Below are 17,332 nucleotides of genomic sequence, written 5' to 3' on the forward strand. Positions count from 1 at the left end.
TAATGCTGCACATTTTACAGGCCTTGTCGAAGCCCTGCGGCTGGTGGAGGGTGAGACTCGCTGCGATGGGTGGGTGGAGGTGTCTGTACGAACCTTGAGGTGGCGCCGTGTGCCAGGAGAGCTTTTGCTCATTCGGAATTTGAGCAATGTGTGCTTGAATCTGGGCTGTGGAGGGTTGGACAGGAGCTATGCTGTCTCTGGTACGGTTGTCCTGGCTGAACTCAAGTGGGTAGAGAAGCAGATCATACGTGCTGTGATCCGCACCATCAAGAAGCTGACCACTGAGGTGGACGAGAAAGCCGTCGGCCTGCCAATATTTCGGTTTTACTGGAGCGAACCAGAATATGAAAATTGGATGACCACTGCACCAGCCGACATCCCTCACGGACTGAACATCGTCTGCTCAGGTGAGTGTCCCGGGAAGGGCCGGAGGTGCCGGTGCCCCAGGCACCCAGCCCAGCCCGGCCCTTCCGTGCCCGCAGGCAGCCAGCAGGTGAGGCTGGTGGGGAGCTCAGGGCGCTGTGCCGGGCGCGTGGAGGTCTATTCCGGTGGCAGCTGGAGCAGCGTGTGCCAGGAAGGCTGGGAGCTGCAGGACGCTGCCGTTGTGTGCCGTGAGCTGGGCTGTGGCACGGCCCTGGAGGCGCCGAGCTGGGCGCGCTTCGGCGCCGGCACGGGGCCGCTGTGGCCGTACATGGCCGAGTGCTCCGGGAGCGAGGAGTCTCTCTGGGAATGCGGGCGCTCGGAACAGCGCGAGTGCGGGCGCGGCCTTGGGGCAGGGGCCGTGTGCTCAGGTCAGTGGCGGGCACGGCCAGGTCGGGGTGCGGCAGAGGCCCCGGGGGGTTGGTGGCCGAGCCGTGACCCCCGTGTCCCCCTTGCAGAGCAGATCTCGGTGCGGCTGGCAGGCGGCCGTGGGCGCTGCCGTGGCTACCTGGAGGTGTCCTATAACGGCACCTGGGGCCGCGTGTGCTCCAACGGCACCAGCAGCGGCACCGCCGCCGCCGTGTGCCGCCAGCTGGGCTGTGGGCACCGGGGCGGGCTGTCGGCCGACCCCGCCCAGCAGGAGTCCCGTGCCTGGCTGGCCTGGGTGGGCTGCGAGGACGGGGCCCGCTGGCTCTGGGGGTGCCCCTCGGCTCCCTGGCAGCTGCAGAGCTGCGGCGCTGGCGGGCACGCCCACGTGGAATGTGAGGAGGACAGCGATGGCAGCACCGAGACAGACGCTACCCCATATCCGGAGGGTGCCAGCAGCACAGGTAGCTCTGCCCGTGCCTGCATCCCCCAGCCCGGGCTGGCTGGGATCCCCCTGCCGTCACTGCCTGGCTGTGTCCCCACAGGTGTCCCCATCAGCAGCACCGTGGCAGTGGGCGTGGGGACGGTGCCTGTGGCAACTGTGCTGTGCGTGGTGCTGGGGACGCTGCTGTGCCTGTGCCTGGGTGCCCTGGCCGTGCTGCTGTGCCGTGCCCGTGCCTGGCGCCGAGGTGGGTCCTGCTGGGTGGGGCTGGGACTGACCCGGTTTGGGGGTGCAGGTGCTCCTGCCCTGTGGAACAGCTCAGGAGATGGGCAGGGGTGATCTTGATTTTACCCACAGTGTCCAGGGCCCCAGGTAAATGCTGCCTGTGTTTCCAGGCCGTGGCAGAGCTGCAGATGCCATCTCCAATGCTGTCTACGAGGAGCTGGACTACACGGCGAGGACAGAGTACCAGGAGGTGCCCAGTGGCCCAGGTGGGTGCAGCCCTTGTGGCCCAGCTCTGTGTGCAGTGAAGGTTCTGCCTGACAGCCACAGGGCACATTCGGGTCCTGGTTGTCCCAGTCTGGGGTTCCTCCTCTGCCCCGAGATCACCCCAGAGGGACACGAAGGTGGTTCAAAACCTGGTTTTCCCCGAAGCCACCGAAGAGAGACTGCCGGAGACAGTTTTCTCTTTTCCCAAGGATTGTTTATTGTTTCTTATCTCTGGGACACTTTGCCTGGCCAGCAGCAGCCTGCTCAGCCTGGCATCCATGGTGGAATCTGCCTGGTCAAGGCAGGGCTTATCTTATATAGTTAGTACTACGTATTACATGTTTACAAAATTTTACCAATACAATACAATTTTATTAAATGGTCCAGCCCTGACCCCAACCAATCCAAGAGGCCAACGTGTCACCCAACATGGATGACATGGAGAAGAAGGAGGAAAAGGTGTCCACCCCCCAAATTCTCCATCTTGGCCACGTGTCCCTTATCATAAACATTCAAGAAAACCTATTTATCTACGTTCTAACATTCTAATTTACACTCTACTCATCATTATGTTCTGTGTCTCTTCTCTCAATGTGGGCAGATTCTCCCAAGGAGCCAAATACAGCCCCTGCAGCTCCTGGGCAGCACTCAGGGGTCTCTGAGGGGTCTGCCAGGGGGGTTTTTGCACCCCCAAAGGAGCCAGGAAAAAACCCTGGACTCCCACACTGGTGTCCCTGCAGTGGCTCCTGGCCATGGGCTGGGGTGTCCCCTGGGTGCCAGAGCAGCCACGCTGTGTGGTGTGAGGTTCTGTCACCTGCGGTGCCACTTGAGGCCACCCCCATGTCCCTGTTTATCCCCTGCAGGTTCCTGGTCAGAGGGATGGCTCAAGAAGCTGCCATATTCCAACAGGGACAGCCTGGAGGGGAGTGACACTGAGGCAGCCCCAGGTAGGGCCCCAGGGCAGGAAGGCAGCAGGGCGAGCAGGGGAGAGGGGACACAGCCGGGCTGGGGAGCTGAGGGGACAAGTGCTCCCCTTGTCAGTGTGCAGTGGAGCATTGCCTTTCCCTGCTGGACCCGAGGGTTACCAGCACATCCCTGGTGGGAAGGCCAGAGGGGATGGCACAGCCAGACCCGTGCCAGGGCTGCTGCTCACTGCCATAGACCCCTCTGCATTTCCCAGACCCCCCTGCCTGGCCCCAGCAAGGAATCCCGGATGGCTACGACGATGTCCTGGATATGCCACAGGATCCCCCTGTTCCAGACACTGGGGACATGTCCAAGGAAGTGGCACAGCAGAGCTGGTTTGGTGTCCTCCGCACAGGTGAGAGGCCTCACAGCTGCCATGTGCCTTCTGCAGAGCCACTCCCTGGCAGGGTTTGGCTGTGGGGGTGGGCAGGGAACCAGCAGCAGATCCATGTGTGCTGTGCTCAGAGACCAGGTTGGGTCTGTCTGGGGGGGCTCGAAGCTGCCTGCCCACTCAGGCACCTTTCTCTGCTGTTGCCATGGTGGAATCTCTTCCCATTCGAGTGCTCCAGGATCAGCAAAGGATCCCTTGGAACAGCCCCTGAGGCACTCAGTCGATGATGATATCGGGAGCAGCGCCCTGGAGATGGTGCCATGAGGATTCCCTGGCCATGCCTGGGGACGTGTGTGGCAGTCTGGTGGTGCTCTGCCTCCAGGGAGGTGTGGCCCTGCTCACCGAGGTCATCTGTCCCTGTCCAGCGCGTCAGAAAAGCATCTCCTGTGCATGGATTTTCCTTGATTTCCATGTGAATTTCCCTTTTTGCCTATTAAAACCCAAAAAAGAAACTTACTCCCAAGGCTGGGACCTCGTACATCAGCCATTTCCTGAGGATGCTGGGCAGAAAGTGGAAGCGACAACACAGCCCTGGGATTGATGGGATAGGTGGGAAGAGCACTCAGAGATTGTTTAGAATTTTCTGCGGGGTCTTTACTTGTCACTGCCAAATGCACTAAACTTTTCCCCGGAAGACTGAGGGGGAAAGGGAGAGACCCGGACCCCAGAGATGCAGCAGTTTCTCCTCCCTGTGCCCTACGGGTGGGGCAGGCTCAGAGCCACTGGCAGCACTGAGAACTGGCTCTGGTTTTTGAAGGGCTGTTCCTAAAGGAGGAGAGGTGTTCTGAAGGAGGGCAGCACCTTCCTGTCCCCCCGCAGGAGCCCGCGGTGGCAGGGCAGCCGGGCCATGGCCCCTGCCTGCGGCACGTCATGCTCCAGGAGGTTGCCGATCTTCAGGGCGGGCTGCAGTGCCCGCAGGGCGTCCAGCTCCTGCAGCAGGGCCTGGCTGAAGGCGTCCGTGCTCAGCCTGGGCATGGAGGAGGCAGGAGAAGAGGAGAAGGTGTTCGATGTAGTGGGGAGGGAGGTGCTGAAGCAGGCGCGATGGCGGTGCTGCCCTGCCTGTCCCGCAGCATCCTGTCCCCAGCTCGGGAATGGCGGGCGTGGCAGGGGCCGTGGCAGATCCCTCAGCCCAGGCTCCGCAGCGGGCAGGCGGGATGCCGGAGCTGCCGGCAGAGCTGTAGGACGCCGTGGGCTCCCAGCTCGGTGTCACTCAGGTGCGGGCAGGTAAGACGGGGCCCCTGCAGCAGCAGGCGCCCGACAGCCGGCAGCTGCCCAGCCTGTGGCAGCGAGGGCAACGGGCCAGGAGGGCTTTGGCCTGTGCTCGGGGAGCTGCTGCAGCTGGGAAGGGCGGAGCAGTGGCTGAGGCCGTGGCAGCAGCAGCGGCTGCTGAGGCGGCGATAGCGCAGCGCGATGAGAAGCGCCGGCAAAGAGGCTGCGAGGCGAGCGAGGGCCCCCGAGGGATCGGTGCCCTCGGAGAGCTCCTGTCCCCTGTGGCCGGGGCAGCAGCCAGCCAGGCACCAAGGCCGCTCCCGTTCGGGTGTCCCCAGCTGGGCCCCCGTGGGCTCAGGGCCGTGCGTGCGTCTGTGGCAGGGACAGCTCCGGGACACTGCCCGGTGCCGCAGTGCCCGGCAGAGCGGGGATGGGGCAGGGCAGCTCCTCCCGCCCCGCCCAGCGAGGGAGCGGCGCGTTCTGGCCGTGAGCAATTGCTGCGGTGCAGGTGGATGGGGAGCGGCTGCAGTTCCAGTTGCTCCCTTTGCTTTGGGTTGGAGCCCGAGAAAAGGGTCCGGGTGTGGTCTTTATTTTTAGTTGGACACGACTGGCATAAATACCAGTCTTTTATTGCCATCTCTGCATGTCTTCTTTTAACTTCTGTAAGTATGGATTTCTGAACTTTGGACTTTTTTGCTCAGAACCCTGCCTCCTGCCCTCAAAGGAGCTTCACACAGCACTGACTCCTTTTCTTATACTCAGCTCCACACTGCACAGGCACCTTCTTTCCTTTCTGCATGTTTCCTTCTTTCTTCTACAAGACTGGTTAAACGGCAAGCTGTCTCTTAGCTAGCACTGTTACCCTTACTGTCCCTTACACAGCATCTTCTTACCTTGTTTGTACCTTAATTCTTCATATTACAGCCAGCACACTCTGAGTCTCAAGTTCCAACTTCATCTGCAACTGTAACTAGTGGCCAACTCACCCACTCTTTTATAACACCCAACCTCATTGGGAAAGATTGCCTCCTGTACTAATCTTTCCAACGATTCTCCTACACTTACTAACTCTTCTACTACAGCCTGGATGTGTGGATCCTTTGCATAACAAAGGGCCAGGGAACACGGTGGTCCCAGTCAGGTGAGGGACACAGGGAGAGACAGCAGGAGACGGAGATCAGGAAGAAGAGAGACTTTTGAGGGGACGGGCCTGTCAGTCTGGCCCTGGTGGACTGCAAAGGTTCTGAGGCCACTCTATGGGACTGTGAGATCCAGGGCTGGGGACCCTGTAAGGACAGAATCCATGACTGGGACACTGCCGTTGTGTGCCAAAATAGGAGCCAGACCTGTGGGGGTTGTGGTACTTCATGTACTTCATCCGTTGCCACTGAGACTGCACTGCTCCTGCAGGAATTCCTGTGGTGCATGTGGATGTGGAGCAGCTGCAGTTCCAGCTTCTCCTTTTCGTCCTGGTGGGACCCTGAGGGAAGAAGCTGGGTCTAGTCATCATGTGAAGACAGACACAACTGACACCAATACCAGTCTTTTATTAAAAACTCTTCATGCCTCCTTTGATTGGAGGTCTTTCCTCACAACTCTGATTCCTTCCCTCATAGGCAGCTTCACACAGCACTGATTCCTTTTCTTAGAGGCAGCTCCACACAGCACTGACACCTTCTTTCCTTCTACCAGATTGGCTAAACCCCAAGCTGTCTCTGAGCCGGCCAGCTAACCCTGACTGTGCCTTACACAGGATGCCTCTTACCTTGTCTGTCCTTTACCTCCTCAAAGTACAACCAGCAGAGACACTTTGTCTCAAATTCCAATTACATCTGTGTTGGAGATTGGTTCCTTTTCCCCTTTTTGCTCTTTCTGGAGATATTCCCACTGTAATGCAAAGGACCTGTTGAATACACCCTAGCACGGATGGGGGGTGGGCAGGTAAAGCATGTGGGGGGTAGCCTGACTCCCGTTCCTGCTCACTCACTCGCCTGGTTTGGAGCGGTCATGGTGGCTGGAAAAACCCCGCTCTGCCACACCAACACCGGGAGCTGCCTTTCCTCGGCTGGGGGACCCCAAAACTCCCTGCTGGGACAACCTCCCACTTCCACACATCCTGTCGGAGCACCAGGAATATCACTGTCACCGAGATCCGTGAGCAGCGTCTCTCCTCCACCCTTCCCATCTGGGACACAGCCACCATCACCCCCAGTGTCCCTGCAGCCACGAGGGGTCACTGCACCTCCCCGTGCTCACTGGGAGCTGCTGGTGCTGCCTGCCAGCTGTGACGGTAACTGCAGCACAGGGGAAAGGTGACCACAGCCAAAGAACAGGTACTGGGGTCCTGTTCCGTTTTATTGTTAATTTCTAGCTGCTGTTGTTTTGTTTGCCTTGATATATATATGGGTATATACACACCAGTAACGATCTGTTAATCCTAATTCTCATATTGTTGACTGAAAGCCCCTTAATTTCAAAACTATAATAATTTGGAGAGAGGGGCTTTTCATTCTCCATTTCAAAAAGAAACTCCTGCCTTTATTGGCAGACACCTGCCCTCTAAACCAAGACAGATTTTGGCGCCCAATATGTGGTTCAAACCCACAACCCTGAGATTAAGAGTCTCTTGCTCTGCCAACTGAGCATGGCCAGGCCAGACATGCTGGAACTCCAGTAGGAGCTGGAGTCCAAGGCAGCAAGGTGGTGTGCCACCATTGACATTGCCAATGCATTCTTCTCCATTCCTTTGGCAGCAGAGTGCAGGCCTCAGTTTGCTTTCACCTGGAGGGGCGTGCAGTACACCTGGAACTGACTGCCCCAGGGGTGGAAGCACAGCCCCACCATCTGCTATGGACTGATCCAGGATGCACTGGAGAAGGGTGAGGCTCCAGAACATTTGCAGTATTATGGTAGCGTCATTGTGTGGTGGAAAATGGCAATGGAGTTATTGGAGAAAAGGGAGAAGATCATCCAGATTTTGCTGAGAGCAGGTTTTGCCATCAAGAAAAGAAAAGTCAGAGGACCTGACTGAGAGATCCAGTTCCTGGGAGTGAAGTGGCAGGATGGACAGCGCCAGAACCCCTCTGAGATCATCAATACGATCATTGCAGCGTCTCCACCGACAAGCAAAAAAGGAAACACAAGCTCTCTTAGGTGCCATAGGTTTTTGGAGGATGCACATCCCTGAGTACAGCCAGATTTTGAGCCCTCTCTACCTGGTTACCCACAAGAAGAACGATTTCCAGTGGGGCCCTGAACAGCAACAAGTTTTTTGCCTGGATAAAGCAGGAAATCGCTCATGCAGTGGCCCTTGGCCCAGTCAGGACAGGACCAGAGGTAAAGAATGTGCTCTACTCTGCAGCTGGGAACCATGGTCTGTCCTGGAGCCAGTGGCAGAAGGTGCCTGGTGAGACCCGAGGCCGACCCCTGGGATTCTGGAGCAGAAGCTACAAAGGGTCTGAAGCCAATTACACTCCCACAGAGAAGGAAATCTTGGCTGCCTATGAGGGAGTTCAAGCTGCCTCAGAGGTGATTGGCACAGAAGCACAGCTTCTCCTGGCACCCTGACTGCCAGTGCTGGGGTGGATCTTCAAAGGAAAGGTTCCCTCTCCCCGCCATGGCACTGATGCCACATGGAGCAAGTGGATTGCCCTCATCACGCAGCACACCCGTATTGGTAACCCGAATTGCCCTGGGATTTTGAAGATAATTGCAAACTGGCCAGAAGGTGAAGATTTTGGTCTCGCTGATGAAGAGGAGCAGAAGCAAGTGACCCGGGTTGAAGAAGCTCCACCGTACAACCAGCTGCCAGCAGATGAAACACGCTGCGCCCTTTTCACTGACGGTTCCTGCCGCATTGTAGGAATGAACCGGAAGTGGAAAGCTGCCGTATGGAGCCCCACACGACAGGTTGCACAAGCTACCGAAGGAGAAGGTGGATCGAGTCAACTTGCTGAACTCAAAGCTGTTCAGCTGGCCTTGGACATCGCTGAGAGAGAGAAATGGCCAAAGCTCTACCTTTACACTGATTCGTGGATGGTAGCCAATGCTCTGTGGGGTTGGCTGGAAAGGTGGAAAAAGGCTGACTGGCAACGTAGAGGAAAACCAATCCGGGATGCTGATGAGTGGAAAGACATTGCCACTCGGGTAAAGAACCTGCCTGTGAAAGTTCATATAGATGTCCATGTCCCCAAGAGTAGCACTAATGGGGAGGCCTGGCAGATTGACTATATCACACTGCCTCAGACACGCCAGGGCAAGCGCTATGTGCTGACCATGGTGGAAGCCACCATTGGATGGTTGGAGACCTACCCTGTGCCTCATGCCACTGCTTGGAAAACCATCCTGGGCCTGGAAAAGCAAGTCCTCTTGAGGCATGGCACCCCTGAGAGATTGAGTCAGACAACGGGACCCATTTCAAGAACAGCCTTATCAGCCTGACCAAAGAACATGACATTAAATGGATATATCATATCCCTTACCATGCACCAGCTGCTGGGAAGGTTAAACGGTGCAACAGCCTACTCAAGACTACCCTGAAGGCATTTGGTGGGGAAACCTTCAAGAATTGGGACAAAAAACTTAACTAAGGCCACCTGGGTGGTCAACACCCGAGGGCACATCAATGGAGCTGGTCCTGCCCAATATGAACCCTTGCACACTATGGATGGAGATTAAGTTCCTGTAGTACACATAATAGATATTTTAGGGAAGACTGTTTGTATTAGTCCTACCTCGGGCAAGGACAAACCCATCTGTGGGATTGTCATTGCTCAAAGACCTGGCCACACTTGGTTGGTAATACAGAAAGATGGGGAAACCCATTGTGTACCTCAGGGAAACCTGGTACTTAAGTGAGAGCTGTGTGTAAGGTTTTTTCATTCTGAAGATTGTAATAGAATAAGGGGTAGATAATGTGTTGGGTTGATGTGGCCAGAAATGTGTATTCTATCACCATCTGTTGAAGCCGGGTGGAGTAGTGACTTCTTTATCTCCATGGCACATACTATCTGTTCATGGGGCACCTTTAAGACAAGGTGAGGCAATCATCTTTATCTTTTCCACAGCCCATCCTCCCTCCAGGAAGATATCATCTGCTGCTGGCACATTAATTCCCACTGTGTGACTGATCAAATTACATCATCCCACTGGGAGATGCTCCAGCCAGGAGGAGAAGCCAAGCCTTTCCTACCTAGAAAAAACCTGAGATTTTGAACAGCAAGTTATCCACTGGATTCTAGAAGAAAAACCGGGCCCTTTTTTTCCCATATCATTCCTGGAGCTTCAGAGGAAAACTGCACCTTCTACAGGAGCACTGCTTCAGCTGAACCACATCTGCCACTGCAGGGGGACTGTAGCCACCATTTAATGGGACTGCTACCAACACCCTGACTGAAAGTGTGTTAGGTTGTATTCTGGCTCTGTCAGGGTTGGGATTGTTCTTTGTACTACTGTATTTCTATTTGAATTTTCCTTGGAAAGAACTGTTATACCTAATTCCCATATATTTGCATAAGAGCCTCTTACTTTCAAAGTTATAATAATTTGGAGGGAGAAGGTTTACATTCTCCATATGAAAGAGAAGCTTCTGCCTTTATTGGCAGACACCTGTCCTTCAAAACAGGACAGATTTCCAACAAAAAATCATCTCCCATTTGGAAATCTTCAACTTGCAAATTGCGTCAGAGAAAAGTCAAAAACCTTCTCAGGAAGTGAAGTTTTTGAAAACAGCCACTACTGAGACCTCCCCCTCTGACAGGATGGCCCAGCAATCCTCACTCAGGAAGTGGTATGCCCCGATCAAGCAGTACTGTAACATCTCATCTGTAACAGAATAAACTGTAAAAAATCTGGCAGTAACAGAAACTGAGAGCTTGGGTAGCAGCTACAACAAACCTGCCTGGGTAATTAAAGTAACCTCTGCTTTCTCCCCCAAACAAACAGCAAATTCTTCATTCACTGATGCTTCTGCCAAACAAAGTATTGCTGGGGGAGGGGGTGGCTCTCAGGCTGGGGAGCTGATGCTTGTTTGGAGTGTTTTCCAGCTTGAGGTGTGGAGTGCCTCTTTTGTTTGCATCTACACTGACTCTTGTGCTGTGTTTAAAGGAGGTACAGAGTGGTTTCCTGTTTGGCACCAAAATGATTGGGAAGGAAACAGAATTCCAGTCCACGCTGGATGGTTCCATCATTTTAACCTCCTGCCTCTTTGTGGCAGATTCTGTTGTGTTTACTTTTCACAGAAGAACGCCACGGGATGTGAAGATTAATTGCTGAATCCCTCATGGAACCTCTATACAGTTATGGCACAGGACCTTACAGTCGTGTTTTATTTTCTGACATTCAAAATCAAAATTGATTAGATCATGTGTGGTAAAAACAAAACAAAATATTGAGGGGAACTTGATGTTAGTGTTGTAACACCTCCTACCCAACCATAGGTTATGATGAGCCTGAAAATGTTTGAAATTGGACCATAGGTAAATAAGAAAACTGGCAAAAAGCAAATATAGTTTAATCCTGCATGGTATTTTAAACAAGTCAAATGGCCAATGGAAAACAATGTCTCAGCAATTCAGCCAGCTTGTTCACCTTTTCTGCAAATCTCTTTTGATGGGGGGACAACCTGGTTGCAAAAGCAGGATCCTTTCAAGAAACAAACAAGAGACATAACCGGTGTTGTGGGAGCAAGACTGGGAATTTTGAATAGGATTGATTTAGAAGTATTAATGAAGAAATTGGCTGTTTCCTTTCAGCTGTATTCAGGTTCTCTTGTGGATGAAGTCAGTTTGTGCCTCAATTATAAGAGAAGGTGAGGAAGGCACTTTTCCTACTGAAATTCCAAGAATAATTTGGGATAATGACACTGACTTGTAAAAAGAATTCCAATCCTGGTAGAACTAGGTGAATTTTACCTATGACCCCAGCACAAACCCAGCCACAGCCTTTGCACTGACGATTTGTACTGCTTCAGTACATTCAATATTCCCTATCACTGCATTAGGGCTGAATCATGACAGAGCTATTCTCTATCCTTTCCAGCATAGGGAATGGACCCGTCAAATTGGTGAGAAGGGGCAAATTATTAATTTGGAAACTTTTACTGTCTGAGAACAACAAGGGTTTATCTGTGAAAGTAATGCAATCAGAACTCAGGATAGGTGCTTAGACACAAAACAGAATGCCTGTAACCCTAGAAATCACCTAAAAGGGATTCCTAAAACAATACTGGTGGATATGGGAAATGAGTGTTCATGCTTAAGAACTGCATGTGATAGGTTTTTTTGTAGAAGATTTGGTAGTAAATACTAAGGGTTTTAAAAAAAAAATTGCTGATTTTAGTTGTGTTGTATTTTAAATTGAAATTAATTATTTTATTTGTAATTTGAAAATTGCTTGTTTTAAGTTGTGTTCCATTTTGATTACTGATTAAATTTTGCCTATTTTTCATTGTGTTGTACTTCAACTAAAAAAATTATTATTATTTTTGTAATCAGAAATTGAAATTGAAAATTGATTATTTGTTTTCTTTTCTTTCTCCCTTTTCTTTTCCCTCATCTTTTTCCTGCTTTTCTGTTCTATCCAGCTTTCTGTCTCTGTCAACTTGTACGAGTCCTGAAGACTTCACAACCCCACGAAGGAGCTCTTGACGATGGTCGTGAGTCACGGGCTGCTGCAACAGTCGGTCCCAAGTTTCTGTGATCTGCCTCACGACCACCATCAGAGACTGAGAGCCAGGACCCCACCCCTCGCTCTGGACCTGAGTTCTGGCCTGGCCCAGGTGGATGCTCGCCAAGGACTGTTTGTAGCTGTGCCTGGTGCTTGCCATGGTACGCTGCTCTCGAGCAGGGTACTGGTTACAGCGCCCTGTTCCAGCACCTGGGCCTTGGAGCAATGATCTCCACACACAACAGTCCATACATCTCCCCACTTTGTGGCCACAGGCTCCTCGCTTTGGAAAAGGAGCATAAAAAGTGATTTCTTAAATAGACTCTGCCATCTCTTTCTACCCAACGGATTGAAGACGCGTCTATTGTCGCACGACCCCAAGGATGCGTCCCTTCTGCTGGTAACTATATCCCCATCCTTTCTCTCTCTCTCTCTCCCCTTTTACTTTGTTTCCTTTACCCGTTTCTCTCCCTGTCTCTCTTCTATCGCAAAACTGAATTGTTGACAGGCAATAAACGGCGTTGCTGCTTTCTCCTCAATAAAACCTGAGTCTCTTGCTATTTGTATTTTGCACTCTGGGGTGGAACGAAGCATCACGACTCCCGCTCGGCTTGAGCAGATCGTGGCACACAGCGAGGAGATCCTGCTGCATCAGCGGGATGGGTGCAGGTCCTGGTCTCTCCCGTTCCCCTCCGTGTTGCTGGGAATAGTTGTGTGCATTTGGCAGTGACAAATAAAGCCCTGCAGACAATGCCACCAATCTCCCAGTGCTCTTCCCAACAATCCCATCAATCCCAGGGATGTGTTTGTGATTCCACTCTCAGCCCCTCATCCCCAGGGAATGGCTGATGCAGCAGGAATGGAAGTGCCTGGGACTGAGTGAGATCCCAGCCTTGGAGTGAGTTTCTCTTTTGGGTTTTAATAGGCAAAAAGAATAATTTTCACTGAAATTGAAGAAAATCCATCCACATAAGCTGTTTTCCTGCACCGATGAACAGGGAAGGGTGACCTCTGTGAGCAGGGCCACCCTTAGCTGGAGACAGGGTCCCACCACACTGCCACACACATGTCCCCAGGGCTGGGGCATGGCCAGGGAATCCTCATGGCACCATCTCCAGGGCGCTGCTGCTGACATCATCATAGTCCGAGTGCCCCGGGGGCTCTTCCAAACGGTCCCTTGTATATCCTGGGAGACTTGGAGAGGAGGAGATTCCACCTTGGGGAGAGCAGAGAAAGGTGCCTGAGGGGGCAGGCAGCTCCGTGTCCCCCCTGACAGACCCAACCTGGGCTCTGAGCACAGCACACATGGATCTGCTGCTGGCTCCCTGCCCACCCCCACAGCCAAACCCTGCCAGGAAGTGGCTCTGCAGAGGGCACAGGGCAGCTGTGAGGCCTCTTACCTGTGCGGAGGACACTGATCCAGCTCTGCTGTGCCACTCCCCTGGACATGTCCCCCATGTCTGGACCAGGGGAATCCTGTGGCACATCCAGGACATCGTCGTAGCCATCCGGGATTCCTTGCTGGGGCCAGGCAGGGGGGTCTGGGAAATGCAGAGGGGTCTATGGCAGTGAGCAGCAGCCCTGGCACGGGTCTGGCTGTGCCATCCCCTCTGGCATTGCCACCAGGGATGTGCTGGTGACCCTCGGGTCCAGCAGGGAAAGGCAATGCTCCACTGCACACTGACAAGGGGAGCACTTGTCCCCTCAGCTCCCCAGCCCGGCTGTGTCCCCTCTCCCCTGCTCTCCCCACTGCCTTCCTGCCCTGGGGCCCTACCTGGGGCTGCCTCAGTGTCACTCTTGGCCATGCTGTCCCTGCTGGAATATGGCAGCTTCTTGACCCATCCCTCTGACCAGGAATCTGCAGGAGATAAACAGGGACATGGGGGTGGCCTCAAGTGGCACCTCAGGTAACATAACCTCACACCACACAGCGTGGCTGCTCTGGCACACAGGGGACACCCCAGCCCATGGCCAGGAGCCACTGCAGGGACACCAAGACCGGAATGTGCCCTGTGGCTGTCAGGAAGAGCTTTAACTGCACACAGAGCTGGGCCACAAGGGCTGCACCCACCTGGGCCACTGGGCACCTCCTGGTATTCGGGCATGGCCGTGTAGTCCAGCTCCTCGTAGACAGCATTGGAGATGGCATCTGCAGCTCTGCCACGGCCTGGAAACACAGGCAGCATTTACCTCGGGCCCTGGGCACTGTTGGTATAACCAAGATCACCCCTGCCCATCTCCTGAGCTGTTCCACAGGGCAGGAGCCCCTGCACCCCCAAACCGGGTCAGTCCCAGCCCCACCCAGCAGGACCCACCTCGGCGCCAGGCACGGGCACGGCACAGCAGCACGGCCAGGGCACCCAGGCACAGGCACAGCAGCGTCCCCAGCACCACGCACAGCACAGTTGCCACAGGCACCGTCCCCACGCCCACTGCCACGGTGCTGCTGATGGGGACACCTGTGGGGACACAGCCAGGCAGTGACGGCAGGGGAATCCCAGCCAGCCCGGGCTGGGGGATGCAGGCACGGCCAGAGCTACCTGTGCTGCTGGCACCCTCCGGATACGGGGTAGCGTCTGTCTCGGTGCTGCCATCGCTGTCCTCCTCACATTCCACGTGGGCGTGCCCGCCAGCGCCGCAGCTCTGCAGCTGCCAGGGAGCCGAGGGGCACCCCCAGAGCCAGCGGGCCCCGTCCTCGCAGCCCACCCAGGCCAGCCAGGCACGGGACTCCTGCTGGGCGGGGTCGGCCGACAGCCCGCCCCGGTGCCCACAGCCCAGCTGGCGGCACACGGCGGCGGCGGTGCCGCTGCTGGTGCCGTTGGAGCACACGCGGCCCCAGGTGCCGTTATAGGACACCTCCAGGTAGCCACGGCAGCGCCCACGGCCGCCTGCCAGCCGCACCGAGATCTGCTCTGCAAGGGGGACACGGGGGTCACGGCTCGGCCACCAACCCCCCGGGGCCTCTGCCGCCCCCCGACCTGGCCGTGCCCGCCACTGACCTGAGCACACGGCCCCTGCCCCAAGGCCGCGCCCGCACTCGCGCTGTTCCGAGCGCCCGCATTCCCAGAGAGACTCCTCGCTCCCGGAGCACTCGGCCATGTACGGCCACAGCGGCCCCGTGCCGGCGCCGAAGCGCGCCCAGCTCGGCGCCTCCAGGGCCGTGCCACAGCCCAGCTCACGGCACACAACGGCAGCGTCCTGCAGCTCCCAGCCTTCCTGGCACACGCTGCTCCAGCTGCCACCGGAATAGACCTCCACGCGCCCGGCACAGCGCCCTGAGCTCCCCACCAGCCTCACCTGCCGGCTGCCTGCGGGCACGGAAGGGCCGGGCTGGGCTGGGTGCCTGGGGCACCGGCACCTCCGGCCCTTCCCGGGACACTCACCTGAGCAGACGATGTTCAGTCCGTGAGGGATGTCGGCTGGTGCAGTGGTCGTTATCCACGATAAACGCTGAACGTCAACAGTCTCAGCAAAATAGGACTCGGGCAGCTCTGAGGCCCCCTGGGTTAACGCTGTGGTCATGTCCCGAATGACTGTGAGTACACGATACATGACCTCCTCCTCCGCCTGGTTGAGGTTATATATGACAACCGTACCAGGGACGCCATCACTCTTGTCCAATCCTCCACAGCCCATATTCAGGCACACATTGCTCAAATTCCGAATGAGCGAAAGCTCTCCTGGCACACGGCGCCACGTCCCGTTGCCTACGGCCAACTCCACCCAACCATCGCACCAGGTCTCACCCTCCACCAGCCGCACGGACTCGACAATGCCTGTCAAATGTTAACACTCAGCAATTCGTCTACAAAATACCACGTATCTTCTAACCCCAACTCCTGGAGAGTCCTAAAAGCTCCTTTAGGCTCCTCCCGCAGGTGCCCTACACACCTGAGCAGTTGACAGCAGCGGCGTTCCCGGGGGCGCAGGGCGGCTTCCCCAGCACGGCCACGGGGCACTGGCCCGGGTGCCGCTCGCTCCCGCTGCAGCCGAAGGTGTCCGGCCGCAGCGGCCCCTCCCCGCTGCCGAAGGAGCCTCCCGGGGGCACGGCGAGGGCGCGGCCGCAGCCCAGGTGGCGGCACAGGACGTGCGCATCGGGCAGCTCCCACTCGCTGGCGCACACGGAGCCCCACGTCCCCCTCACGGCCACCTCCACTCGCCCGGAGCATCCCGAGCTGCTGTTCCCCAGGCGGAAGCCCGTGTAGGCTGCGGCAGGAAGGGCGGTGAGGGCGGCCACGCCGCACGGAGCCCAGGAGCCCCCGGTGTCCCCGGCACTTACGGGAGCACATGATGCTGGCACGGCCGCTGCAGCCCTGCCTGGGGGCAGCACTCCGGGCACAGGCGCTCAGGAGGGGCTCGCTGCCATTGCACTGGAAGCCCCCGTCCCAGAGCGATCCCGGTGCCGCCCCAACCCGGCCACTGCCGCCCATGGCGAGCGCCTCGCCGCAGCCCAGCTCCCTGCACACCACCTGGGCCGCCTTCATGTCCACCTGATCCGCACACACACCAAGCCAGGCCCGGCCCTGCCGCACCTCCAGCTGCCCGGCACAGGCTCCAGCACCTCCGACCAGCCGGGAAAATCCTGCAGGAGCAGCGAACGCTCAGTGGCAAAGGATGATGTGCATGAAGCACCACATCTGCACACAAGGAAAGCTCTTACCTTGGCACACAACGGCAGTGTCCCAGTCATGCATGCTGCCGTTATAAGGTCCCCAGCCACCGATCCCGCATTCCCAGAGAGTGGCTTCAGATCCTTTGCAGTCCACCAGGGCCAGATTGACGGGTCCTTCTCCGAAGCTCTCGCGGGCCGAGTAGGCACCGGCAGCCGAGCCACAGCCCAGCTGCTGGCAAACCACCTCGGCGTCCTCCATGTCCCACCTGTCGTCTCCCACCGAGCCCCAGCGTCCCCGCAGCTTCACCTCCACCCTCCCGGCACACGGACTGCCGCCGCCCGCCAGCCTCAGCTCCACGGCATCTGCACCAGGCCAGGGCCACGGCTCAGCCCTGCCCGGGATGCTCCAGCACAAGGTGGCTGTCCCAGCACGGCCAGCGTGTCCCCTCACCTGTGCAGGTCACACCCACATCCCGCTCGTGGCCGCAGAAGTGCCGTCCCCATCCGAAGTGCCGACACTCCTCCAGCGAATTCTCGGTGCCGTTGCAGAAGACGGGCTGCAGCCAGATCCGTCCGGTGCCCTGCCCGAACGGGGCGTACGGGGAAGCCCTGGCCACCCGGCCACAGCCCAGCTGCCGGCACACCACGCTGGCCCATCGGGCTTCCCAGTCGGAGTCGAAGACGCAGACGGAGCCCCACTCCCCGCCGTGCCTCAGCTCCACGCGGCCGGCACAGCGCCCGCCGCCGCCCACCAGACGCAGCTCCCCGGAGC

General features: G+C 56.6%; 3 protein-coding genes across 4 annotated transcripts in view; 2 read left to right on the top strand and 1 right to left on the bottom strand.

Annotated features, from left to right (window-relative positions):
• LOC306803493 (NACHT, LRR and PYD domains-containing protein 3-like) overlaps window positions 1-17,332 on the top strand; it is a 47,115-nt gene that overhangs the window by 21,580 nt on the left and 8,203 nt on the right. The gene's annotated exons all lie outside the window — the stretch shown is intronic.
• LOC306803494 (scavenger receptor cysteine-rich type 1 protein M130-like) overlaps window positions 1-17,332 on the bottom strand; it is a 70,384-nt gene that overhangs the window by 11,627 nt on the left and 41,425 nt on the right.
• On the top strand, window positions 66-1,693 carry LOC306803938 (antigen WC1.1-like; the record flags this gene model as incomplete). The annotated part of the gene is made up of 2 exons (XM_079309963.1): window positions 66-69; window positions 174-1,693. The coding sequence occupies 2 exons, from the start codon at window positions 66-68 to the stop codon at window positions 1,565-1,567; spliced, it is 1,398 nt and encodes a 465-aa protein (XP_079166089.1). The 3' UTR covers window positions 1,568-1,693.

Source organism: Erithacus rubecula, assembly GCF_903797595.1.
Source record: "Erithacus rubecula genome assembly, chromosome: 6".
NCBI lineage: Eukaryota > Metazoa > Chordata > Aves > Passeriformes > Muscicapidae > Erithacus > Erithacus rubecula.